Consider the following 27,881-nt stretch of genomic DNA (forward strand, 5'->3'; position numbering starts at 1 on the left):
GTTCTTATCGACAGCTTTGACCTGTGCGGGCTGTCGACTTCATGTGAAAAAGATCAAATATCTCTCCCTACAGCTGGATGGATTGATGGAGATCTAGATGAATGTGGATGTTGGGGGGGTGGAGAGGTGGGGGGGGGGGGGATTGTAACAGATGGAAGCTGGAGGTGAGAAGAGAAGAAACCCTCCAACCTGAAAAGCTCAGAGGGAACCGAAAGAAGACCAAACGCAACATAAAAACACCTCAACACTTTGATCCGTTCAGATTTTTTTTTTATTTTATTATTTTTTTTCCATCATAAAGCCCAGAGGACTCTTTAAAAATCCAGTTGAGAGCTCTAAAGGCTTATTTATTGAAAAATAATCTTGTACCCTTTATCTTTGTCCTCTGTCCTCCTCCTCTTTTCTTTTGCGACCAGAGATGATTGCATTGACCGATGTTGCCTCAGACTTTGGGTTCAGTCTGATAAATGACTCTGTCCATCACTGGAGGAGGGGAGAAAAAGCAAAGGAGATAACCCGGTTGTCCATCATCCTTTGTCCAAGTGCAGAGAGGAGATTGGATATTGAACCGAGGTTGCCTTCTCCAAGCCAAGATATTTGAAGGCTCTGTCATAGAATGACACTATAGTCCCAATCTCCCTGCAGTCACAACACACATGCCTTCCAGTATACGTTTTCCACCTTAAACCCATTAGTTTTGGTGACGCGGTTCCAAAAATGAAATGTTACGCACTGTGTTAGCTGTCAGCGTCTTGCAGAAGCAGACTATTTTCCTGTAGTTGGTGGGTTAATGTGAAAGTTTGGTTGTAAAGACACCTGTAGTCATGGGAGCACTGTTCTAGGGAGTCTTACCACTATATGTCTCTACTGTTAGAACAACTACACTCAACCAACGTCCTCACTTACATCCTGGCACCTTGCATACCTCTTCCTCATCATCCCACATCTACTGTTTTGGGTTGGAAGCTGCCTCTCTGCACCATCAGGTAATTTATCACAGCTCTGCACCCCTTCTGGCCTGTGGCTGCCGTCCCCCCCCCCCACCCCCCACCTGCCAATCTGTGTCTAATTCTTTTGTGTCTGTCTTCTGTGCTCCCCCGTCATTATAGACAGTCTCTGCACAGCGCTACCTGGCCGCGGCGGAAGTCCCTGCAAGGGCAAAGACGTCTGTATTTGGGGGAGTGACCTGCACAGCTGAAGAGGAGGGGATCCCGTTGGAGGCCGCACTCCCGTCGCACCACGGAGAAGGCCGGGAGGATGTGGTTGATCTCAGAGTCTACCACCTCGCACTGCACCTCCAACCTGCAGGGTGAAAGAGAGGAGCAGAGGTCTGTTTACACACTTAAATAACTCTTCACAGGGAAAATATGCCTGCCGTGTTCTTCAAAGGATAAGTCAGAAAATACAGGTGATAAAAGTCTTTTTTGATTTGAGACAGGAGCGGAATTGGCATAACCTCAAAAATAAATGGATCGTAGAGACAGGAAAACAGAAAGATTTCATCACTTTCATCACACTACAGATGCCAATTTGATTTGAGATTTGAGTGAAGAAGTGACAAAGAAGTTGGAGAAGCTGTGAGGCAGGTATGAGATGTCAGTGTGTCAGAGAGAACAGTCCTGAGCTACAAGGACGAGTAACAGAACAAAAAACAAAGGAGAGCGACGATGTAAAACCGAGACAAACAGAAAAGAAGTGAAGAAAAAAAGATGCTTGGAGGGTGATAAAAGAGCAAAAGAATAAGAACTGGAGCTGGAATCAGGCAGCAGAGGAGTGTTTGGAGGAGAGTCACACACACACACACACACACACAAGCAGGCTTTAAGTCTCACAGCTCCAGTTTCTGCTTCACCTGCCAAGAGCTGGTGCAGTAAACCAAATAAATAACCAGGAAGATTCAACCTCACCTGTTCTCAGTGTGAATGTAGAGTTTCTATGTATAGGAGGGACAATCAGACTTTTTGTCCCCACACTTTCAGATGTTATGGTAACAAAACGGTAACATCTAAACCAGGTATTACGGTCACAGTGATAACGTCTAAACCTAACATGTTGGACCTTTAAATCCAATCATAATCAGAACACAGAGGACAGTGAGTATTATGGTTGCCAGTTCAGACTAGTTTAAATAATTTGATTTGACCACCAAATACAACACTGGGTGGTGAACTGCTGGGAGGAGAAATAGGCAGCGATGGGCAAGTTCTTGGTGTTTTAGATGTCTCAGAACTACATCTGTTTCTGGAGCAAAGTCACTCTGCTGCCACATTTTATCAACAAGGGCAAACTAAATACTTGCTGCAGACGTGCTGCAATAACAGATTAATGCTTGAAATAAATCATAATAATTTCAATTAAACACTCTCCGACCAAAACTTGGCACAGAAAATAACGTTTAATGTGGTTAAAGCGTCTGCATCGATCTGTAAATGAATGTGGGTGATTCTTACAGTATCTACTGTCCACAGCTGTTTATACTGTATGAAAAGCTTCTTCTTCACTTCATTAAATGTCTGCAGTGTCTGAAGGCAGCAGAACCGATACGTTGATGAATCTGCAGCCTTTGAGAAGTGCTGCGCCAGACCGCAGCGCCGTCACGCACCGCCGTTTACCTTCGTTAAATCGACTGAAAACGACACCAGAATAACCACACACACACCTCTGCACACATCAGACCGGTCGGTTATAACTGGATATTCAGCTTGTTTATGAAGGAGACGTCGGGTTTGCAGGGCTCATCGTAGCCTCTTTCTTTCAACTTTCTTTTGAGCAAAAGTAGCGTCTCATGTTTTATCCTTGAAACAGATCACAGTGTAAACGCTGTTGTGTAACATTAATCACTAAACTATGTGACTGTGTACAAGGTGAGACGGGAGACGGGAGAGTTATGGCTGAAACAGCGTCGATCTGATCATGAATATTACATCATCCAAAGGTGGATGTCCCCCCACTTCAAAACTCATTCGGGCACCACTGATGAAACTTCTCTTAAGAGATTCTTAATGTAACATTTCCTCTCAGTTATACTATAAATCTGGACCTATTTCCTGTTAATGATCGATCCTAGAGGGGGAGTTTTCTAAGAATGTCTCCATGAAGGCTCGTAAATTTCTACACGTGTTTTCCAACGCAGTATGTAGAGTAAGAGCAAAGAAATGTTTAATACTTCAATAGAAAAAAAGCTTCATGTGCAGTAAACAGATCACTGTTACTCTTAAACAGTGGAAACAGTGGACCTACAGCAATATCAGCATGAGGCAAACATCATACGCACCTTATATAAAAAGAAAGAGAAGATACAGAACCTAAATGTCGCACGGCCACATGTATATAGTTGTGACATCACAACCTTACAGAAGTCCAAACGGCTTGTTTAAAGTGTCTGAATACAGGCTGTTTCTGCATGGACTGAGCGTTTTGATACTGTCACAGTATATATAAAGCACCTAGACCTGCTTTAGAATAAAAAAAAGGAAATCTCCCCTTCTACAATATGTCCACTTTAGATAAAGCGTGTTGTTTTTGGTTCTGGAGATGCCTCCTATGAGAGAGTAAAGTTGTGAGTAACATTAACATAAAAGACGCCTACGTACAGTATGTATGAATGACAAAAAGGCATTAATTTAGCAGCTCGGTGAAGCCGGCGATGTTACATATTCCATGACTGAAAAGAGCATCTTTCCCTTTTTGGAAACAAAAGGTTCATGTGATGGATTTCATGATCATCTTAGCCTTAAGATGCTTTTAGGAAATGGGCCCCGTTCTTTTTTGTTGGCCTCACATCAATGAATCACCAAAAATTGCAAAAAAAGTTTTCCATCCAGGCAGTGCAAAAGCACACTGCAGATTTCTATCCTACCATTTAATGTAGATTAAGTGTAATCACTAGAGGCCTTTTAGAAAACAGGGTCTGTGATTTTATTTGAATTCTTTGTACTGAAAGAGGAAAAAATACCCAAATAATTGTCCACTCCATTAAATACATAAGAGGGCAGAATATTAGGAACACTTTTCAATATAATACACACTACAGTACACCACCAGCACCCACTATGACCTCAATAATAAACATAAAGTAGAATGATCACCTTTCTGACAATGTCAACAAAAACTGAAAATGTAGAAGCTTTGTAAATGTAGAGTTTATAGCAGAGCTGTTTTACTGGATTGCATTAGATTGAAGTGGCCGGTGAGTGTCAACACATCATCAGGACTTTGTAGCGTAACAAAAGGCTGAAGACTGTGAGTGAGGCATTTAAATGTTTCTGTATTAAAAAGTAAAAATATGAAAAATTTGATGGCAGAATTTGCTTTTATTGAAAAATCTGCATGGCCGTGTGGAGTATGTGGGTGGAGAGAGGATGTTTGTTGGGACTAAACTCTCTGCTAAAGTTCATTTGGCACATACAGTGTTACGTTTGTCAGCCAGGTACATACCATGTATTGCGATGGACGTTATTACTTAAGGCTGACATACCCTCGCAGCGCCTCTTTGTTGTTGATGAAGCGAAAGTGAGCAGGTTCGCAGATGAAACCGGCTGACTGGCACGCCTCCACACAGGACTGTCCCTCTTGAGATACGAGCAGCCTGAGAGAGCTTAGAGGAGGCCAGGCAGGGGGAGCCGTCACATTGGACGCCCAGCCGAGGGTTGTGGAATTGGGCAGGGTCACAAACAGAGGTCCTGTAATCCTGCTGCCACCTGCAGACCCCTGTCTGGAGAGGTTGGCTGGGATGAAGGGAGGCTCTGGGTTACAGAAGTCCTGAAGGTGAAGGATATGGTAGAGTTAGTTTGTGTGATCATATTATTATGGCAGAGTGTGTCTTTTACTGTGTCTGTAGTGTTTATCTGCATCTGTGTAATTTACTTAAATATACATATTTGGACTTACAGTATATTGGAAGTGTGCAGACAGCTCTAACTGGATTTATGGACATTTGTCCTTCATTCTGTAAAGACTGAATTGTGCTGAGTATAGCTGTGTGTTTCAATATTTACTGAGATATGAATCTCAGAAGATGTCAATGGAGTAACAGAAACAGTATTAATACTTTATTAATGAATTACCCCGTCATTAGGGCACCACCTCCTTTTTGGTTAGGATTTGTTAGTGCCAGGAGGGAGCATTAACCCTTGTTCAGTTTAATCAATGAATCAGTCTCACGATTGTAAGTTCTTGTCCTAAACAGTGACCTCTGTTTACTGCAGCTCAAAGAAACATTCATGAACTCTTCACATGAGAGGATTTAACTCTTGTCAATAGAGGAGCAGTACTGTTACCTGTTAGTATAAAAGGATAATACAATCTAAGTCTTCTATCTCTTTAGTAGATAGTCATACATATTTGAAAGTTATACCGTTCTTCTTGTATTTACATGACAAATAACATGATATAAGTTACATGATGATTAGACATTTCATTTACATGAATTTCAGGTTTGTCTCAGATTTGAATGAGGATTAGTTTATGGCTTTGGTGTCTGTCTTCCGTCTGTCTTCCATCTATAAGGTGGGAGTTGTTTTCCTCCAAGTGGCCTTTAGGGTCATTTCATGCTTTTAGTTTGTGTCGTAATTCAACTTATATATAAGTTATATATATAAGTATATATATATATATATAAGTTGAATATATATATATATATATATATATATATATATATATATATATATATATATATATATATATATATGTATATGTATATATATATATATATATATATATATATATATATATATATATATATATACACACACACATATATATACATATATATATATACACACACACACATATATATATATATATATATATATATATCATATAACACACATATATATATATGTGTATTATATGATAGACAGGCAAAGAGAGTGAATTATAAGAATTATAAGAAGGTGATGAGTTAACTGCTACAGCAGGTCAGTGTATCATTATTACTAATGCATATGTGCTCAAGTTTTATTTAGTACAGTAGAATAAGTGAAATAAAAGCACTAAGGTTTCTAGTTAAATCTTATGGTAAACAAGAATCCAGTTTCACTTTCTCCTGTTTCTCTTTCGACAGTATAAATGCTGCTGCAGTGGAACTTTTGGTGTCTAAACTAGCTGCCAGTCAGGAGCAGACAAAGGCTGCTGAGAGACCCGCTGCAGTTTGTCTGACATCTAGTGTGGCATTATTCAAATATCTTTCTTTTATCCCAGTCTTCCATCATCATCATCGTCCCCACACTTCTCTACTTTCTCCTTACTCATCCCTCCTCATTAGTGTCAGTAGACCTTCTGCTTAAGAGCTGGAGGGCAGATATGTGGTTCGTAATGAGAGTTAGCATGTAGATTAATCACAAGTCTACATATGTGGAGTATAGAGACACTGACACACACACACACAGACACAGACAGACACACACACACACAAGCATAAATACACGATGTTCTGGGTATTGAATGCACACAATGATGAAATATTGAACAGAGTAGGGAGTTTGAGAGCTTGTGAAAAGAGTGTGTATGAATGTTTATATGAGAGAGAGGGAGGACTACTGTTTAAAAGAGTAGATGTTATATACAGTGATCTTTGTATGGACAGGACCTCACCTGATTCTGGATGTAGGCATGGACTCTCTCCAGCATCCCCTCACAGGTGTACTCATAAGGCAGATATGGCTCAACCTGAAAATACATCACACCGTTATTATTTCCATATTTTTCTCTTTTTTTTTTTGCTGTCACTTCATTGTTCTCAGTAATTGCGATAAATTGTCTCTACTCCTTGTCAATTTCAGTAGATGAATGTCTCTATTGTCAGATTTCTGCTCAGCCTAATCACAGTATGTCACTGCTTGGAAACTCATTAGGCTTTATTTGCATACTAATAGATCATCCCCTGCTGTGATGTGCTGGTTTTATGACTACAACACACTTTTTGATTGGCTTAATTAGAGCTGGCGACACTGTATATATTCTTTTGTGTTTCTCACTAATATCAACATGTTCAGTACACGCTAACAAACTGGCTGACACGATCACATGATAAGTGGCTGAATGTAAAATTGCTGCGACTAAAATGTTAGGATTAATAAAAAAAATAATGGCTAATTTAATAAACTACTTGATATTCTAATTGAAATTCAGCAACACTGTATAATAAAGATGTCAATTTAAGCTTCATATTTGATTTTAAATAGTTAAAGGGGCACTATTATGCTCATCTCCAGCTCTTGATTTTTTATTCTGGGACTCCACTTGAGTAGCTTATTTATCTTAAAGTGGAAACGGACAGAGAGAGACTAATAGTAGAGCTTAACTCTGAACTTTTTCAATTCATTCTCTGTGGTAGTTCTTATCACTACAGATGTAATTCCATCTCTGACCACAATGTGGGTTGCAATGGCAGAGCAGCGCTGTCTGTATTTCCACTCCAGAAGAGGCAGAAGAAGAAGAAGCAGTAGCAACGTGTTTATGAGATATTTTTATATATTTCTCAAGAACTGCTCATCCAAACAACTTCAAACTGGAAACTGCACTTCCTTGGATCCTCAACAACACACCTGCAGAGTGTGAAGTCGATCGGAACGGTTGTTGAGATATGCGAAGGACGCACATACATACAGACAAAGAGACATATAGAGATTCCTTCCTTTATAGTTAAATGACTGAAACAAAAGTGTAAGAAATGAACAGACTTCAGACTTCAGACAGATCGAAGAGGCTTGTCTTTATGCCTTAATGCAAAAGACCTGATTTGTAAATGATACACGACTCGCTAAATTGCATTTCCAATCTGAAATCAGAGCAGTCTAATGTTCAACCATGTGTGAAGTCAGACTTGGCCCATTTTAAGTGAAAACCACTGAGAAGCAAGTATGCAGGGATGATGCAATTTAAAAAGTTACGCACACTGCAAATCTGATCAAAGCCTTATGTTAATCTACTCTGTAAGCTGGAGCAGGAAGTAAACACATGGACAGGAGGAACAGACAAACAAACTCTCTGCAATAACTATCTATCTGACAGAGTTCTGCTTTTCTTTCTATCTCTTCTCCTGGTTTGTCTTTACTTAGCCAGTGAAGGTAAGTTCTCGTTTACAGGAGCGAACTTACAGGAAGTATAAAGCTGATATCTGTTTCTGGATGTGTTTATGTTGCAAAAATATCTGTATTGGGATTATACTGGAAGTGGGTGTGGCTTGAAGTTTTCTGCATTAAATCATATAAAATAAAAAGTCTAAAGTGAGTCTAAATAAAGGCTGTGTAACTGTTAATGGATGATTTTCTTTAAAAACTTGTGGTATACTTGTGAATATAACAGGAGGAAGGCCAGATGAATGTTAAAGATCTGGTATTAAGGCCTTTTTTGACAAATTTCTATAAACATTGAGTTTACTTTAAACATATCTGTGACATTTTATTCATCAAATGTTGTTTAGATTTCTCTCTTTGCAGCCAGTTCCCCTCTTTCCTCCGGCAGGCTGTCATTATTAATGACCACCTACTCTAATTGGCTGGAGGTGTGAATCCCACCTTCACCTCCAGCTAATCGGAATACGACCTAATGAATAATGCAAAGTACCTTACACTGCATCTTTACCTGGAGTAACGGCTGCAGCTGGAGATGTAAGATCATATAGCGTCTAGTCTATGGACCAGAGTCTGTTTCTGCTGTTGCACAGTTGAGATTTCAAAAAGATGTTTCAGAACTTTAAGGTCGTGTGTTGAGTTTCCTAACAAAGTAAAAATGTAGCTGGAGGTCGCTAGCTTAGCTTTAGCACAGATATATTGTATTCCTTTAGCTGAGTAACAGAAAGAAACAGCGTTTTTAAAGCTTCATCAAAAGACTGAAGATCAAAAAGTTGAAAATCCTGCGGCGCTCTGAGTCTCATTAAGCAGATAGTCGGCTGTAAAATGTGCCAAACACGCACACAACCACCTGCCAATAACAGAGGGAAGATCGTCTCCAAAAATGAATTTCAGCCATTCTTCATGTTAATTTCCATTCTCTGGAAGGCTGTAAAGATTTTTTTAGCTGCTGAACAACCAACAACACTTCCAGTGTCCTGCTTTGCTTGTTATCAGGCTGTAATGGAAACTCTGACTACAGAAGTTATGGCAGGGCTAATGCTAAAGCTTCCTGCATATTTGATTTCACTGTTGAGTGTGATGTAATAACAGGTTCCACCTCAACGCTGATAGCTCTTGAGTTGCGAATTTCAAAACTTCAAATAACTTAAAAATTTCAATAGGACATTGAAAAGTGATTTACAAAATATAGAAGAAGATCCTTTGGCCTGTTTGCATGCACATGGTTCTCATCTTCTGTCCAGTCCTGCAGGGTCAATATCAGACCAGACCAGACATCACTCAAACTCTATTTCACACTGGTGAAAACTGATTAAAAGCTATTGAGGATGAGTGTCGCTGAATGTCACCTGGGTTTATATCATGAAACGTAATGAAAGTTTATGTTCACATTGTGAAGACAACCACCCGGTTTACTCTCAAGAAAACTGAAACCAATGATTATGACACAAGATGTGAAGTTATAAGGAGCGCCTTTTCTAAACAAGTTTATGGACGTCTCGCCTCAACAGACATCGGATCAGATAATCAGATCACAGGAAGTGGTGTTACGTTTGTGGTAAATTGTGTCAGTCAGGAGATTGGAGGTCTGAGAAGTGCAGCTAGGGTCGCTGAAAATTTGCATGTTTTTTGTATCTGTTCATAAGGTCTTATCTGTGCATATCTGAATAATGTATTCATATTTGTTTACACCCTTAAGGCCGTATGGAGTGAAAATATTTATTGTTGGTTTCAGCTAATAACAGTCCTACAATACAATCCACAAAAATATTATACAAACCAAAAATATTCAACTTTCCTTGAACTTTTTTCATGTGTGGTTTTGAAAAACCTTCATTTTCTGCTGAGCCTTTTGTTAATTACCCACAACACTGAATTTTGAACCATAACATGGCAACACAATACTTCAACAAATGAGGGTCACTGAATTACGAACTGTGTGCAAGTTTAGAAGCCAAAGAGTGTTGCAATGACAGAACAAAGATCCTGCACTGCAAACATCAGGTCAGGAGGGACGGTGGGAGGAAAAAAACGAGGGTCAGAAACTGAAAAACACAGAGAGAGAAAAGAGGAAGAGCGTACGGAAAGTCAACGATAAAACCAAAGATGAGAAAGAAAGAATGAAAGAAAGAAAAAGACAAATAAAAATACAGAGAAAAAGATGGAGAAGGATTTATTGGAACATGAGGACTTTCAAGCAGCCAGAGATTGCTTTGTCCTGCATGACTGAACATGAGCCTCTTCCACACACACACACACACACACACAGTGTGTTTGTATGTATGTGTGTGTGTGTGGCTTGTAGTTAATGGCCATAATGTGCAGGTCTGTGTGCAGATATGTCTGATTTGAGCAATTTCAGTGTCTCTGACTCTGTGATCCAATTGTGGTCCTGCGTTTGTGTGTGTGTGTGTGTGTGTGTGTGTGTGTGTGTGTGTGTGTGTGTGGACTTAGATAAGTGCAAAGAGAAGAATATTATCTGACTGCGTGTGTGTGTGTGTGTGTGTGTGTGTGTGTGTGTGTGTGTGTGTGTGTGTTTGCTGAGGCATTGTGCCTCCAGTGAAGGGTGAAGGGGTCCATCAGCTCTCTCTCAGTGGTCTGACAGTGCAGACGGAGACAGAGCAGTCAACCAGAGCTGCTGAAGTGTACTAAGAGAGACTAAGAGAAGACTAATAGATGAGATCAGACACACACACACACACACACACACACACACACACACACACACAGCCATCTCTACAGATATCACCTTTCCCCTAATCTCCAAGCACACTGCTTCTAATCTGCTAAAGGCACAAACTATTAGAGCACGTTTAAAGGATCATGCAGACAGCTGTCTTCCTGCTGCACATGATCCCTCAGTGCCCTTCATGCAGTCGAGATTGATCCTCTGTTGGAGTGTGGTGAAAAATACAATATGGAATTAGCTATTAGATGGGTGAAATGGAATTAAATATCGCCAAATCTTTTTAATGTCTCATGCATGAAATGTGTCAGCAATATTTTATACAATGAGCTTGATTTCTGCAGCTGTAAATATGTCAATCAGATCTAAAAATAAGACTTCATGAATACCTGCTGGACATATAATAAGACAGTCGAGGTGGTGTAAATGTGCCTCCTTTAAGCTTTGTGATTGTAATGATGAAAGGAAGATTTAATTTCTGAAATATCTGAGTGGATGTCTGAGACGATGCTTTCTCTGGACGTTGCAGTGTAGTAATCTCTCACTCAAAGTATCAGTTTGCACTTGATATTTGGTTTGGATAAAGAAAAGCATCTTTTATAAACATTACTTAAGTTTAAATGTAAAAGGTTTATGTTGTGGTTATTTTAAAGTGCAAAATGTGTCTGGCTGTCAAATCAGTCTTCGATTTTAATGAGAACAGAAAGTTTTCGTGATTGTGCAGATGTTTAGTCGATCTATGTCTCAGTCTTTCGTTTCCCTGTCTGTATGTTGATCTCTCTCTATTTTCTTTTCCCATTTTCTCCTCTTTTTGTGGTCTTTCCAGAAAGATTTAATCTCTCCAGATGACTCCTTGATGAACCTCTCTCCCACTCTTGGCAGTTCTTAGCACCCTCATATTCTCCATCAGCCCACATTTCTTGTGTTGAAAGTTCAGTACTTTGCGATATCTGCTACCTACGTACTGTTTGCTCTGAAAAACTCCACTGTAGCAAAAGCAACTGTGCTGTTGTAAACTCATAGTGACAACAGCAGCTCCAGTACTTTAAACTTGATCACAGCTTCCAGATGGTAAAGAGGAAAGTAAAAAACTGACTGAGTAAGACGGAGTAGAGTGATTCGTTATCACAGTCCTGATGTTCTGTTCTGTATCACATTATACAGATATGAGTCAGATAAAGGACTTGATGTGTTTGTCCATACATAGAACATCTTAGAGATTTTGTTTTTTAGATTTGAGAGGACTGTGAAACTAAAGATTGAAACGGTCACACAGTCTGCAGCGAGCCACTGAACAACAAAGGCTCATATTCAAAAATTCATGACTGATTAATATTCAAAAAAAATAATGACTGATTTGATCAAAGGAAAACTGAACGGATAAAAAAGTCTTTCCCATTCCAGAGAAAACCATCATTATAATAATACATACATACAATATTTATCTAACGCCTTTTATACTTTATATACTTCTATACTCCTTGTGAGTTACAGTGCACGGTGGGGGAGATTACCTTGGTTCTCATTATTTCCCTGATGGCAGAGTCGAACTCCAGGGAGTTGTTGTAGTCGACTGTCATGACGTGAGGTCTGCCGATGTACTGCTCTGCGTATGGGTGCTGGGAGGACACCTGCAGAATATACATACATAATCTATAAATAAATGTCAAACAGCTTTAAAAGGTTATTGCTTGGAGTTTGGATAATCTTCTAGAGGAGGATGATGATGATGATGAGGATTCTATCAATAATCATAAAGTATTTTATTTGGGGTATTTTACTGTTTTAAAGACGTGCCGTTAATGATAATTTTACATCTGGGAAAATAACATTTCTCTAATGTAATAGAGTGCAGCAAAGCACATCAGCTATTTGTAGCGTTTGCAAGATGTGCTTCTCAGGGCTATTAGAGACGCGCTGGGCTCGCAGAATGTGTAGCAGAAATTTTCTCCAAAGTTGTGTGCACAATAATTAATAGCAACATAAGTCGTTTTGTACTCCATGTTCCAGCCTCTTATCAAGCACTAACATATGCTGTCTGCACTTAAAGTTTGTGCCAGTTCTTTGAAAGAATCTACTGATGAATGAAGTTACTTGGCAGCTGCGGTGGCCAAAATATTCTCATCAGCGACCGATAGTGGAGAGTGATGAACGTAATGAGCTTACCTCTCTAGAAGTGGGCTTGCCTCTGAAAAACTCATGATTGAGCGAGCTGTGAGGGGGCTGAAACTTGGGCTGCAGGAAGATGCATCCGTTTGCTATCGCTTCGAGAGGGGCCGGGCCTTCGTAGGGGAAACCGAAGCCAATGAAGAGCTAGCAGGGGAGAATTGAGAAGGTTATTTTATTGATGTGATGTATGTATGTATGTATTTCAATTTAAAGTATCCGTCAAAATCAGTTTCTGTAGGTTCAGTAGTTTAAACTCATAAGAAAGACAGAGTTCAAGCTGCAGATGAAGAGTCTGTGTGGTCATATTTTCTTTTCTTTCTTCAGTATCTTGCCTTTGCTTTGCGCAGCAGTTGCTGCAGCTCATGCTGGGGCAGCAGGCCGTGGTTCTTCACAAAGGCCGGGACCTCTGGAGGTCTCTGGGTCTCATAGTACACTGTGCCGTGAACCTCCATGTACCTGTGAAGAATCTGCAGGAAACCTTCCTTACCCTGCTGGGAGAGGAGGTGAAAGAGATGGGTCGGTGAGATGGAGGGCGAGGGGTGAAGAGAGGAAGGTGTACGGAAAGAAAGTGGGAGTTAGAAAAGAAATCGCACGGAGAAGTATATCATTAAAGGATTTGAGTCTGAGTACAGCGCTGTGTTTGTTTTGTCTCTGATCTTTGTGTGAGCTGTCTGCTGTCTGTGTGTAGCTGTCAGCCTTCAGTGTCAGTATGTGTGTACAGTGTAGTGTATGCAAAATCTGCAAAGACTACATCCATGGTGAACGCAACACCAGCATATTTATAAAGATTTCTGCCCAAAAATACAATAAAAAACAGGAACAAATCTAATCTCTCAGATAAAAAAAAGAAAACAATCCAGTCATCATGTAGTAAGAAGTAGGACAGACACAGTCTCAGCCAATTATACTTGATTAGTTATATTGTATTTCAAGAAAGCCAAACTCATGATTGACTTGTTCTCTTTGGGATTTTTTTTTGGTTTCTGTTATTGCACAAGCAAACAAAGAGTAAGTGATTTAGCGGAGCTTATAAATGCTACCGATCAAAGCAAACAGCAGCTCGTTCCTGTGCTCTAATCTTAATTCTACGCTGCAAAGTGCTCTGACTACATAAACGTTACATTTTAGTGTAATTGGGCTGGGAAACACAGAGGTAAAGACACAGATGCAGGCTGAAGCAGCCTCTACTACTTCTACTGCGACCGCGCCTCTGTTTTCTCACAGCTTTTTGATTTTCAGGACATATCTTGGCTACGCATCTCTTCTATAAAATGATTGTGCCGAGGCTTGTGTCGGTGTGAAAAGGTGTGATAAAACATTACTCGCGCTCGCTGGGATCTGTGTGTTCATGCACTGTGCTCCCTGCTCATTATTCCACAGAATATTAACATCACATTGTGTGTGAAAAGAGAGCCAGAGGGGCACACTTTCAAAGTCAAGGTTGAGCGTGATGACGGGGAAACCAAAAAAAACAAATCAGCGCCAGTTAACAACAAAAACTGAATCCTGTGAATGGAGCGTAACCCAGGGCCTGAGTATTGACTGGCCGTCAGGTGTTAAGCAGCTTACTGTATCCCAGTGCTGTGGTGTGGCCCCCCCGCAGCTGTAATTGGAGGCTGTAGCGATCGATAGCTTCCTCTGTGAGGATTTTCCCAGCCAATTAGGAGATTAGCTCAAGCGCTAAGTGCAGCAGACAACATGAATTAGCAGAAGAAGTAACACGAGAGTGGATGAGTGCAGATTCCATAACCTGCACTTGCAGCTGTGTGTGTGTGTGTGTGTGTGTGTGTGTGTGTGTGTGTGTGTGTGTGTGTGTGTCCAAGATAACGCTCTCAACATGTACTGAATTAGCAATCATAATAAGTATGCTTTGCTGTGCTGTAAAGCTGCTTGAAAAAAAAATAGTTTACACATACAGTACATATACTTATTTACACACTTAAGAGATAATTCATTGAGATTTTCTCAGCAATAAAAAGATAACAGAAGCACACTGATGAAAAGATTTAGCTTCTAGCGAGGACCACCATCGTCCGTTAGTGCTGCACTGGCATCTCTAGCCAAGCTGTCTTCTCAAAAGTTGTAAAAGTTGTGTTAAAAAACCAAACTCACATCCTTCAAATGACTCTTTGTGCTTTCTGACAAGTAAGAGGACAGAAAGATAATCGTTGTTGAAGAGCGGCGGTTGTCCCTTTGAATGCAGAGGTGCACATGAGTGTATTTGGGAATTTGCAAAAAGTAGCCTCTCATAAATCACTTTTTTTTTTTTGACCCTGACAAGTTTGCAGCGCTTGTGTCAATGCTTGTGTGTGTGTCTACTCTTTGGCATGTTAATAACGTGTGAGATGGACTTTACAGGAATATGAAAGTAACAGACTCTTACCTGAAGCTAATTAGCAAGCAGCCAGATATGATGGTCCACCACAAAAGACAGAAAGAAAGAAAAGGGAGAAAAAGTGACAGTGAGATAAAGAAACAATACAACAACAGAGGAAACAAAGAAGAGGGAGAAGAAAAAAAAATAATACACGTTATATTTTCGGCCTTTTCACTGTGCTTTTAGTGTACGTTACAGCACTTTTATATCTGCTCATCTCCCTTGCGTGCTCGTCTCTTTCATAAGCCACGACTATAAAGAAATGCAGGGAATTGTACAAACAGACAGTGGAAAGTAACGGCAGCAAACAACATCTTTATAATCATTTTAACAATAGAGGCACAACTGTGCTCTCCTACAATATGCAGAGGAGTGAGCAGACGGCTTTTGAGAGGAAAATTGCTTGTAAATTAAAGCTGCACTATTGTGCCACATGAAGCTGAGCTGTAATGGCGCAAACAGCGGGACGTGCAAAAAGCTGTAATTGTATTTTTCTGTTAACACTGCAGTATATGGTTGGAGGTAGTGTGTGTGTGTGTGTATATGTGTGTGTGTGTGTGTACACACAGACTAAGAATACAATTTTAACTCATTATTTGCACACATTCAGGTGTATAATATATGTATCTGTGTATTAAGGTATTATTCAGGTATATCTATCTTGTGAGACAAGCACACAAGAGGATATAAAAGTACTGTAAATACATGTAGTATTTTTATAATATATGTTTTTGCCCTCCATGAAATTCATTTATCTTGTGCATAGAAACATTGAAGAACAAGAGATACAGCGACAGTGAGTCTATCAGGTTTTTTTGGTACAGATCCAGGATCTGTGTGTGATTTGTGTGTGTTATATTTTTTTTATTTGTTTGTACCTTCCACATGCTGGCCTCTTTCCCGTACACTACGGCCATGTTGTTGACTTTGTTCTGCTGGATGTTCCTCTTCTCCGTCTCGTTTAGCTCCTCCGAAACGAAGCCCATGAATGAGTTGTCTGGTGTGTGAGCTGAACGTGTGTGTACGTGAGTGGTAGGAAAAGGCAGGAGAGTAGTAAAAAGAGAGAGAGAGAGAATGATACAGGAAGAGAGAAGAAGAGATGGGGAGAAAGAAAGTTTCATTGTGAGTGAGAGACAGAGAGGAAAGACGGGAAAAGAGCACTACATCCTTGTTTGCTTCACTTCAGCGGCTAAATCAGTGTGATCATTGCCTCCCTAAGTATAATAAATAGTGATTGTCATAAAGCCAGCTGCTGTTTTCCATGGAAGCCTCAGATGTATTGTCACAGGTCTCCTAGACTGATTTGAAGTTAAAGTATTATTAGTTTACTGCATCCTCACATTTACTGCCAGTTGTCATATTGTCATATTTTGAATAAGTGTATTAATTTATCATTTCTCCTAAAATTATGAAGCAATGGAGAAAGGTTGAGTCATTCAGTCATTAGAGCTTAGTGAAAGGAGGGCATCTACAGTAGGGCTCGTATCGATGTTATAATGATCCTGCTGTCCAGAGCCAAGTATAGTTGAATGAGCCTGACACTGTTTAGAGCTGGACGTGAGAGCAGAAGCAGTTAAACAGTCAGTGATTCAGTCAGGAGCAGCGAGAAGACTTTGAAAACAGCAGATCAGACACGTTGCGTAGCGTGAAACAGAAAGAGAATAAGAAGACGTAGGAAAGCAAACGAGCTGAAGAACAGACGCAGTGATGTTGCTGAAAATAGTTGCGTTAAACGCATTACTTCAAATTAATGTGAACAAGCAGCCAGACCTGTCAAAGAAAGTGAAAACACTCAGTTGGTGTCATGTCTTCTTGTTTTTAGAATAACTGATGACTGACAGATCTCTCTCTCTCTCTCTCTCTTTCTCTCTCTCTCTCTCTCTGTGTGTGTGTGACAGTTCAGAGATTTAACTGTCATGTTTTGAAATGCTTGAACTGATTATTTTACAAGATACAAGTATATATTCTATATATTACAGAATTAAAACCTGATGTGACAGTATGTATCGTGTATGACAGAGTGAGGTGTAAGGAAGCGCTTGGTTCTTACGGAACATGGTCATGTACTGCCTGGCGTTGAGGTTCCAGTAGCCCCAGTTGGTCCGGTAGCCGTGCAGCGTTGCGTACTCCTCATGATTGTAAGCCGGCTCCGTACCAAACGTGTCAATCACTCGGATGTGACATCTGTAAGGACACGGCACAGACACGTTTTCTCACATGTACATCTAACGCTATAATGTAGTTTTAAACAGCTACGACAATAACTTGATCGATGACATTGATATTATAACATAGTTGAAATCATTTATAATGACATGAACACATTCAGAAACAGTTGTGGATGATCTGATTTGTGCAAGTAAGTGATTTATAACACACCGTAAACATGTCTTCATGTCATGTCAATCATGTGTAATTACAGCGATGTCATACTGTGTTATTTATCATTAATGAACCATTTACAGGCTGATTATGGCTGCTTTGAAAAATATATTAGAATCAGAATCAGAAACAGGTTTATTGCCTCCGTGTTGTGGTGCATAACAATTAAAAAAGGTGAGAGAAAACACCAGTAGCTATACAACGCAAGAGAAAAACACAGCTATCACAATAGACAGGTGTAAATGTATAAATAAAGTTTACAATAAAAAATAAAACATAGTAAACATAGTAAAAAGAGCTGCTGAGTTTTAAAAATATAAAATATATACAACATTTTCACAGTATAAATAATATAAACCGTATATGTTATATGTAAATGTAATAATACTAATATGATAACATGAGTCCTTGTTTTTTTGGTGACAGAGATGACGGTGGAGGATTTGAAGCATGTCAACATCTATAACTACCAGATTTTATAGAGGATACTGTAGGTCACCACTACATCACATTAAACTGCTTTTCTTTCTGCCTTTTCTTTTTCCTTGAGGTTGAAACATGACTTCTATTGCATTAATTGTATTTTTTTTTTTAAGTAAAAGGCCAATTTTCTCAGGCGGAGCTGAGAAAATGAGACATGCTCTTGAATCAACATCACAAAATTAACATTTCTGTGGTGACCTCAGAAAAATTTCATTCTCTGCCTGACTTGCAGACTGCACCGGGAGGGTCGTACCAGGCACTCACTGCGTACTGAGCTGCTGCTTTAGCAAATTACACGCTATGCGTACGCAGATTGTGAGCACAAACTGAATGCAAGGCGCAGCACTAATTCCTGCTGAGCTTTCATGACAGTAGATCTGATGATCTTGGTGTTGGGAGTTATTCTGTGTTTCCAACAAGCTTAATGAAAGAAAAGAACTAATAGCACAAACCCATTCGATAATAGTTGTACAGTATCTGCAGATGTGAATAAACAGAAGACAAAAAAATAACAGTAACCAGCAGTCTACAAGTGCAGCATGAGAGATATGACATGAAAATGTCAGGAATAAAAAAAAAACATCCCTTTCGGGGTTTAGGGCACTGATAGAGTTTCCAGGTGAACGGTTGCTACATCACTGAAGCACAACTCTGCATCACCACACATAACACAGACATAAAAACACACATGTGCATGTGCTCTCTTAAACACACACACACAAACACACACACACACACAGGGAAAGCTCACTATGCCCTTGTCTGTACTGGTGAGTGTGTTCAGTCTGGTCAGTCTGTGAGCTCAGGGGGATTAACAAGAGCTAAAGGTGGCAGAGTCCACTTCCTCAGCTCTCAGACTCTTTCCTGGCCATGTCAGCGTTGTGACAAGCCCTGTCACAATGCCTCCTCCCGCCTTCATCATCACTGAAGTCCCTCGAGAGTCATCTAATCAAACCGCACTCCTTTCATGGACTACTGAAGATGCTCACAGTGGAGAAGTTGGTTTCCCTTTATGATGGATTCCTTTTTGTATACTTGTTGAACATTGGTGTTAATGGTGAGTCCAGTGAAACCTTGACAGCCAAGAAGATTTCCTCTGTTACGTTCCTGTGTTGTAGCTCCATTGGAAACACTGGATGAGATGTCATGTCGTCTACATTTTGGCTACTTATCCCCCGAAAAAAGCAATCTAATCTTAACAGTGCTGAGGTGTTTCAGCTTTAATTTTTTTTCTCTTCTAATAATGTATCACCAGTCCTGTGAATCACCCACTTACATGAATCTGTCAATAAGGTGAACAGAGCGTGACTTCCAGTCGCCTTCAACTGTCAACATTCAGAATCTGACTTCCTACGACAGCAGGTAGCTTTGCATTCAAGCATCATTTAAAGACAGAGTCCTTGGAGGATTTTTTAAATACATTTTCAGGAGTTTTAATGCAAAAAATGTGGAAAAAAAAATATCCCTCCTGAGGGCATACCGGTCTTATTTGAGAAAAGGTGACACCCCGATCTTGTTTGACACTTCTCAGATGTTCCTGTCAATGACTGCGACGTTCAAGAGGCCGACTAATAAATTGTCAGTGATACATGGTGGAAAGAAGCTTACAAAAACAGGCTTATCTGCAAGAGAGAGTCAAAAACATGCACTTATCTCTGCAGCCTTCATTTGAAGCACCACGGATGACAGTCTGGACAAAAATGCTGTGTTTCTATTTGTAATGGTCACAGAAAGCCGACAATGAATTATTAATGATAAATGTTAGCTTTGCTTGTCTCATACTCTGCCCCGTCTCCCTCTCTCTCCGACCTACGCTATCAAATATCGCCAGCTCTGACATGGTGAAACGGTTTCTGCCCACAGATAAGAGATCCCGAAGGGAGGGGAAAAAAGAAGAGTGGAGGAAGAGGGGGATAAGAAGAGGAGTAACTGAGCTGAATATCTAACGGGAGATCAGAGTATGAGGCTAATCTGGGTTAAACGGCTGCTCAGTAAGGCTCAACAGTCCTCCGGGGGGTGAGGGGAATATGGCAGGGTGGTGCGCTGTCACCCGTCAGCTGTAACTACGGGTGAGTTAGAAGAACCTGGCTTCCGCTGGACCAAAGATTTGAACTTTTTAATTTAAAGTTGTTTTTGTTGCTGACCCAATAAACAGATTAGAAATGTTAAACATGCTGATCTGAGGCAGATTTTTATCTGGATGCAGACAACACAATGAAAGTTGTTCAGATCTGGATGATTATTTGATGGGCAGGGTCGGGGTTGATTAAAACAGGACGGTCCCAACTGAGTCTGTCTGTACAGTCCAGAGGTTCTCTAAGAAAAGTCACCAGCTGACTGTGGTGATGAACTAGTTGAGTTGAAGATTGTCAGCAGTCACATCACTACACCACACCCAACATGGCAGTAACGTGAGATGAGGGATATTTTCTTACTGCCTGAGTGAAAACGTTATGCTGCAGACTTATCGACTGGTTGTCATAGTTTACTGCAGTCGACCTCAATGATTCTGTCTGTCTGTCTGTCTGTCTGTCTGCCTGCCTGCCTGCCTGCCTGCCTGCCTGCCTGCCTGCCTGCCTGCCTGCCTGTCTGTCTGTCTGTCTGTCTGTCTGTCTGTCTGTCTGTCTGTCTGTCTGCCTGCCTGCCTGCCTGCCTGCCTGCCTGCCTGCCTGCCTGCCTGCCTGCCTGCCTGCCTGCCTGTCTGTCTGTCTGTCTGTCTGTCTGTCTGTCTGTCTGCCTGTCTGTCTCCTGTTTGCTGTTTCGAGGGTAAAAGATGTTGCAGCCTTTAAAGAGACAGACAGAACGATACAGTTACTGTAAGACACTTGCAAACTTTATGTAGATGAAATAACAATTCTATGTCTTATTACATGTTGAGGACCTGGAGTGTTTTTTGCTGATGACATAGATGGTGAAATTAACAGTCAAACGATGACTTTATTTGATTATTGTGTTTCTTTTTGTGTTATGCAGTGTACCTCTATCTCAGAGACTCCTCTCAGTCACTCCATTACTGTAGCAGATGCAGCAGCTTGCTCGCTAGGCTCCATCCATTAGTCTTCCTTAGACTTTGTAAAGTACAACTACATGAACATTTTGTTGTTATCCTGTGTAAAGCCGTGGTGGTTTTTAATTCCAATTGAAAGCAGGAGAACTGTTAGTTGGGGAAAAACCTGAATGTTAAAAGGGCACAGAGTTGGAGAGAAGCCCGAGAACATGCCAGGTATTATAGATATTAATTATGTCAGAGCAGCTGTTGATGATGTCGAGGGGCCTGAAAGTTGTGGCTCTGATTGAAGGACTGTAGTAGATGCTTTTCTATAGTACGGCTTGACAATTTTCCCAAATTTTGGACTTGAAACTCTTTGGAACTAAGTATTTAACGTCAAAAAGATGCTCATCAGGCTATTAACTATTCTGTTTCCTAAAAAACCAACATGCTGACATTTTCATGTAACAGTACAATTTGTAACACAAAACTCCAAAACCAGATTATTCTTTGAAAATAGAAGAAACATGGGGGATTTTTTTTGAAATGATTCCATTCGGATGTGAAGTAACAGTAACTTATTGTTGCATGGAGCAGCACACAGGACTCCCCAGACATTAATAACTGTGTTGTGAAGAATCATTATCTCAAATATTCTTATGAGTTCAAGTGAAAACAGTTACTCAGCAACAGTTGCCGTATGAAACTAGGCCTCACGTTAACGTTACTGATGTTTCCCCAAAGAGTCACCAGACTCCAGGGGATGTACTGACTCTCCAGCCTGCGTTTTGTCTTCGTAAGGCGTTTTTTTTTGTTTGTTTGTTTGTTTTTTTGCACGCCTTCCCCTGCATATCCTCTCTGATCCGCCTCTATCAGAGCAGTAAATTCAGCATGCAGAGGAAATCAATATGCTAGTCCTATTATCAGATGAGTGGGTGTGATTTAAGACTATCTCCTATCGGCTTTCAGCATCTTTAACAGCAGCACACGTGCACTGATACACCCCCTGCGTGCGCGCACACACGTATATACACACACACACACACGACACAATAACGACAACACACTGGACAGGACGGCAGTGTGTTGTCCAGGCATAATAAATGAATGTGGATGTCGGTGGGAACATAAAACAAAAGTAATTAAAGGGAGCTGAAGGGCCCCAAAGCTCAGAGCGCTTGATTAATGATGCCTTTCAGCGCACAAGGCTCAACTAGACTGTTCTAACCTGACGAGGCAAGAGAGAGAGGAAGAGAGGGAGAGAAAGATGAAGAGGGAGAGGGAGAGAGGTGAATAGCTATGTCATTGACCTGTCCTAAACCTCTGGGGCATTGTAGAATTGTTGGGTTAAGATAAATGGATGGAGGATCTGGTAGGGAAATGTTGGAAACAGGAAAGACGGAAAGAAATGCTTTACAGTAGATCAATACAAATTAATGGTGTATGTTACATATAATTCACAGACTGTAAATCTAAGTGAATTCTTTATAGCTTGTAGTGTGTTAACAAATCTTCATTCTTCTTCATATATTTGAAATTACTGAGGTGCTTCCTCTCATGATAGATGTCCTGCGTTCCTGAAACATTCAGATAATTCCTTCATGGCGAACAAAAAAAGAGCGTCTCTTTCAAACACTAAAAGTCGCATCCTGTTAGGGAAAGCAGAAATGGAGACTCTGCACAGTAATGACGGAGCGGAGGACTGCTGACCACAGCAAGCAATTAGATGCAGACTGCTGGCTGACTGGCATCTTGTCTGGGGGAAACGTGTGTGTGTGTGTGTGTGTGTGTGTGTGTGTGTGTGTGTGTGAAACGAATCGTGAGAAAGAGAGAGACAGCAAAACAGGTTTGTGTGCTGGGAAAATAGCTCCCCAGCCCACCCGTAATGCATTTCTCTCACTCATAATTGGATTTTAAAAATACATGGAGAGGCCCTTTGTATGTGGTGTTGGTTGATTCCAGATATCTTACACCCCTCTGTTTTGTGGTTTCTCTGATCTCTCTTTTTTCTTCTTTGTTGTCATCTTTGAGCACACCTTCAATTGCTTTATCTCTTCTTTCCTCTCTGCGTTACACTTTAATTCAGCCTCCTACTCACATGTGCCCTCTCCTCTTTTATCTTTCATTGTTGCTTCTCTTCGCTGGGAGCCAGAACAAGGAAAGCAAACTGTCAATTGCTGCCATCACATGCAGGGGGTAGACAAAGATTCCAATTTGTCGGACCAGAAACGAGAGCGGGACAGAGGGGGGTGGCTTCAAGCTGTTTTTAAAGGACTGGAGAGGACGAGACTCAAGCTGGACTTTCATTTTGATGTGTTTCTGAGGCAACAACATGGAAGACCTCTGAAGATGTAATGGGCTTGTATTGCTGTGCTCTGCAGGGTTGCGTGGATGAAATTTTATCAAATGCACCATGGCACTTTAAATTCTTGTTTTGGGTATTACTTGGTTGCTTTGCTGCCTCGGTCTCATGACTGTCATGACCTAGTTTCCAAGTTGTTCCATCTTTGTAGCGACGCCAAAAGCCATTAAGCACACTTTTGTAACAGTACTCACACATAAAAAAAAAAACCTCACTGAAAAACACCCCACTCAGGCTGTTTCTATTTAACATCACACTAATCTTTCTTCTTCTTTCTCATGAGGCAGACGTCTTCAGTTTTTTTCCTGTTTTCCTGTCTCTTCTTCTTCTTCTTCTTCTAACCACCGCCCTCCTGTAGTCAGTGAGCCTCTGAGTGCATTCAAACACCAGCAATAATAAGCTGCTGAAACAAGGGTTTGATTGGAAATCGGTGCATACATGAACTGCTGTTTATATATGTGCGTGAGAGAGAGAGTGGTGGTTGAGTATATGCATGTCAGAAAGCATGCATGCTGAGTTGTCAATATCTCATATGCCTCCAATCTTGTACTATATTTGATATTTATCTTACTCTTGCTGTGCAGAGTAATGATGCATGACAGACGGTGTGGTGCCAGTTTGTGTGTGTGCGTGTTGTACATTGTGAAGTTGTTCCATTACATCACAACATGCAAAATCATACGTGTTGGACAGATTGTGCATTTTAATGGCTGGAGATGAGCGGTTAGAGGGAGACAGTGTGTGTGTGTGTTTGTTTGACAGAAAGAGTGTGTGGATTTAACAAGCCGAACGAGTTACAATCAGACATCTGGACAGACTTGTACACCTTATTACCAGCAATAATTAATCCATAAACACAGCCAATACCTTTCTGCCTGGAAACACACGTGCAGCTACGGACACGCACACAACAGGTGAAGCAGCACACGCATGCAGAAGGAAAACAATGTGCATCTACTAACTTATGTTTCTTGAGGGACAGCCCCATGTGTTGCTTCATCTGCTGCAGGCCATGGTAGTCAGTGTAGATGAGGTCAAAAGGCAGCGGGCCAGTTAGTGGGCAACTGCCTCTGCCTGGGGGCACGCCGAGGAAGCTGCAACACACACACAAATAACATATTCAGTTTATACAAGCAGAAAAACATGACAGACAGAAAAGTTGGTGCTGAAGTGCACATGGACTGCACTCCAGCTTGCCAAGCCACTAGGGCATCCAAGCATTCATTATTAACTCGGACAAGAACTGTTTTTGGTTTTGTAACGGTGAGGTAAAGAGAAGGGGAGCATATAGCAGTGTATAGCTGGGGGTCAGATGCATTCATCAATGTGGGAAATGGAGATGCTGAGGGTGCTGCAGTACTGCCTACAATCAGTGGTGGAAGAAGTATTCAGATCTGTTACTTAAATAAAATTACTAATACAGCAATGTAGAAATACTCCATTACAAAAAAATCCTACTTCAGTAAAAGTACATAAGTATAATCAGCAAAAAGTAGTTAAAGTATTGCAGTAAAAGTAGTGGTTTGGTCCCTCTGACTGATATATTATTATATATGACATCATTAGATTATTAATAGTGAAGCATCAGTGTTAGAGCAGCATGTTACTGTTGTAGCTGCTGGAGGTGGAGCTAGTTTACACTACTTTATATACAGTTAGCTAGTTTAGTCCAATGGTTCCCAACCTAGGGGTTGGGCCCCTCCAAAGGGTCAGCAGATAAATCTGAGGGGTCGTGAGATGATTAATGGGAGAGGAAAGAAGAAAAAACAAAGTTCTGATACACAAATCTGTTTTCAGTTTTTGAAATGTTTCTCTAATCTTTGATTCTTGGTGAAATATTGGATCATTTGAACATTTATTGAAATGAAAGCATGTGAGAAGTTTAGAGGGAAAAATCACTATTTGGTGGAGCTGTTAACAGCTTATAGACACCTGACATGTGACCTCGACTACAAATTGTTTTTTGTAAGATGACAAGAGCCAAAAAGGTTGGAAACCACTGGTTTCATCCTTAACAATGTGTATTTCAAAGGCCTGTTAAGTCCACTTTGTCAAATCTGCAGGGGCAAGAGGCCTGGGGGCAGAAGAAGAGCCGAGCAGGAGACCCCAGGCGGGTGGCCTGGGGGCTGAACAGGGGCAGAACAGGAGACCCCAGGCGGGTGGCCTGGGGGCTGGTCAGGGGCTGAGCAAGACACTTCAGGCGGGCAGGCTGGGGGCTGGACAGATGGGTAAAGTCACTCCGGAGGGCGACTGGAAGGCAAGACAGATGGCTAGTGTCACTCGGGAGGACGGGCAGGAGGACGACCAGATGTGTGGAGCTGCTCTGGAGGTCGGCGAAGAAGCCTGGGCTGCTCTGGAGGTTGGCGACAAAGCCGGAGGCTGGGAAGGGCAGCCAGCACCAGAAGATTCGGCTGCAGGTTGGGCCAGGGTGCAGAACAGGCAGACTGCTGGAGTGCAGAGTAGGAGGCGGGCAGCTAGAGATCTGGCTGGGCTCCGGCGATGACGGCTGACTGACAATCTGAGAGGTCTGGCTGTGGGTCGGCGGAGACAGCCAACTGGAGGTCCAACTGATGGTTTCGAAAGTCTGGCTGTGGGTTGGCAGAGACTGCCGACTGGAGGTCTGGCTGGTCATGGGCAGGGACTGTTGACTGGAGGTCTGGTAGGACGTCGGCAGAGGTGGCAGAGTGCTGAAGCTCTGGCAGGAGGTCGGTGGAGACGGCTGACTGCTGGAGGTCTGGGACGAGGTTGGCTTAGACGGCTGACTGCTGGGGCTCTGGCAGGACATCAGCAGATGTGGGTCCATGTCTACCCAATTCATACTGTCAGCAGTGTCCATAGGGGCTGGGGCTGGACTTGGACAGGCATGATCAGGTAAGAGGCTAGTCAGACGTAGACTGGAGGCTAGCAGTCCCAGGTGCAAACCGAGGTGCGGAGGAGGCTAATAAAACTGCCTCTCTGTCCTCACAACTAGAGGCGTACTTAAAGTCACCTCATGAAGTTCGTCTGCTGGGTCCATGTCTGGTCAGTTCATACTGTCACGATTTTGTAGGAAAATGGGTCTAAATGCAGCAGCAACAGGCAGACATCAGGAACTGAAGAAATAATAACTATTTATTAGCAGACTCAGGTTGTAGGCAGATGAAGGCAACAGAACTGGCTGGCTTGAAACACAAAGAGCATAACGAGAGGAACAAAAACAACTGCAACTGCAAACACCGAGATACACCGCCCACGAACTGACAAAGAACTTAAAGAACAGACAGGTATAAATACACAAGGAACTAATCACAGAACAATACACACCTGAGTGGGGCAGGCACTGGAATAAAGACAATGAAGACAACAAGCAACAAACAGGACAAGGCTAACGAGACTAAACACAGAGCAGGTGTGCAGGGGAAATCAGCCTGAGCAGGACTATGGCAACACGAGGAACACAAGTGGTTACAAACTGATGAGAAGAAAACCAAAGCGAGGCAGAGATAAAACTTAAGAAAACCCTAGACTCGAAGGAAAAAACAATACCGAGCTCGAGCACTACACAAAGAAACACACATGGTTAAGTAGCACTAAATTTTTACCAACTGTGATAACGTGATAATGGGCCTGTTGTCTAACTTTGTCTGTCTCTGTCTCTCTTGAAATCATCACACTTTGCTGCTTTCTGTTGTGCTTAGCTTGCTGCAGAATTTGATGACTATCACATCAGTTTACACCATATCACATTTTGTACATTGTTTTTAGCTGGACGAGGCAATTTTGCACAAGAAGTGAGGGGTAAGCATTTTAAATTTCAGAGCTTCAGTGTCCAGAAATGTTACTTGATAACAGTTGGAATCATCTGGAAAATAAGGAGTGCTGAATTACACATTCCCTGCACCGGAAAAACTGAGGTTAGCATGAGCAGTGATAGCTGAGTAGACAATGATCAGCAGAAAAAAACGTTTGATTGGCAGATGATCTCTGCAACGTGCAGTGCAAAGACAGCGAGGCAGTGAGATCTCAGCGCCAAAGATGAAACATTAAAATGTATATAAGTATACATTAAGCTGAACCTGTTGATCTAGACACCAACACATGCGAGAGACAGTAAAGGTAGCAGTACAAGGCCAGAGTTGGAGCACAGCATGAAGAGAAATTTGAACAAAAATGAACCATAGTAGAGTCACAGTATAGTGACCACTACTGTATTGTGCCCCAGTGTCTTAAAGAGTGTCCTTAAAAAAAGTGACTGCAATGGCAAAGTAACTAAACAAGTTTATGGGACACAATCAAATATCCGTCACTGTTTACATCTCCCCTTCTATTGAGTTTCTCATATCAAAGTTAAAAATCTACAGTAATTCCCTGAGGTGAAG

The 27,881-nt window shown here is 41.3% G+C and overlaps 1 protein-coding gene across 2 annotated transcripts in view; it reads right to left on the bottom strand.

The window, feature by feature from the left end:
- Positions 1-253: 253 nt before the first annotated feature.
- Positions 254-27,881, bottom strand: part of LOC121906861 (alpha-1,6-mannosylglycoprotein 6-beta-N-acetylglucosaminyltransferase B-like) — a 122,623-nt gene continuing 94,995 nt past the window's right edge. The window contains exons 9-18 of one of the 2 annotated variants that reach the window (XM_042426049.1): positions 24,486-24,617; positions 17,358-17,491; positions 16,186-16,316; positions 15,314-15,319; positions 13,263-13,418; positions 12,928-13,074; positions 12,276-12,392; positions 6,595-6,669; positions 4,478-4,761; positions 254-1,302 (exon numbers count right to left, since the gene is read on the bottom strand). In XM_042426049.1, the coding sequence (XP_042281983.1) occupies positions 1,104-1,302; positions 4,478-4,761; positions 6,595-6,669; positions 12,276-12,392; positions 12,928-13,074; positions 13,263-13,418; positions 15,314-15,319; positions 16,186-16,316; positions 17,358-17,491; positions 24,486-24,617 (1,381 nt within the window). In that variant the 3' untranslated portion in view covers positions 254-1,103. Of the gene's footprint in view, positions 1,303-4,477; positions 4,762-6,594; positions 6,670-12,275; positions 12,393-12,927; positions 13,075-13,262; positions 13,422-15,313; positions 15,320-16,185; positions 16,317-17,357; positions 17,492-24,485; positions 24,618-27,881 lie in introns of both variants that reach the window. The other variant, XM_042426039.1, reaches the window with a different exon arrangement.

Source organism: Thunnus maccoyii, chromosome 2 (assembly GCF_910596095.1).
Source record: "Thunnus maccoyii chromosome 2, fThuMac1.1, whole genome shotgun sequence".
NCBI lineage: Eukaryota > Metazoa > Chordata > Actinopteri > Scombriformes > Scombridae > Thunnus > Thunnus maccoyii.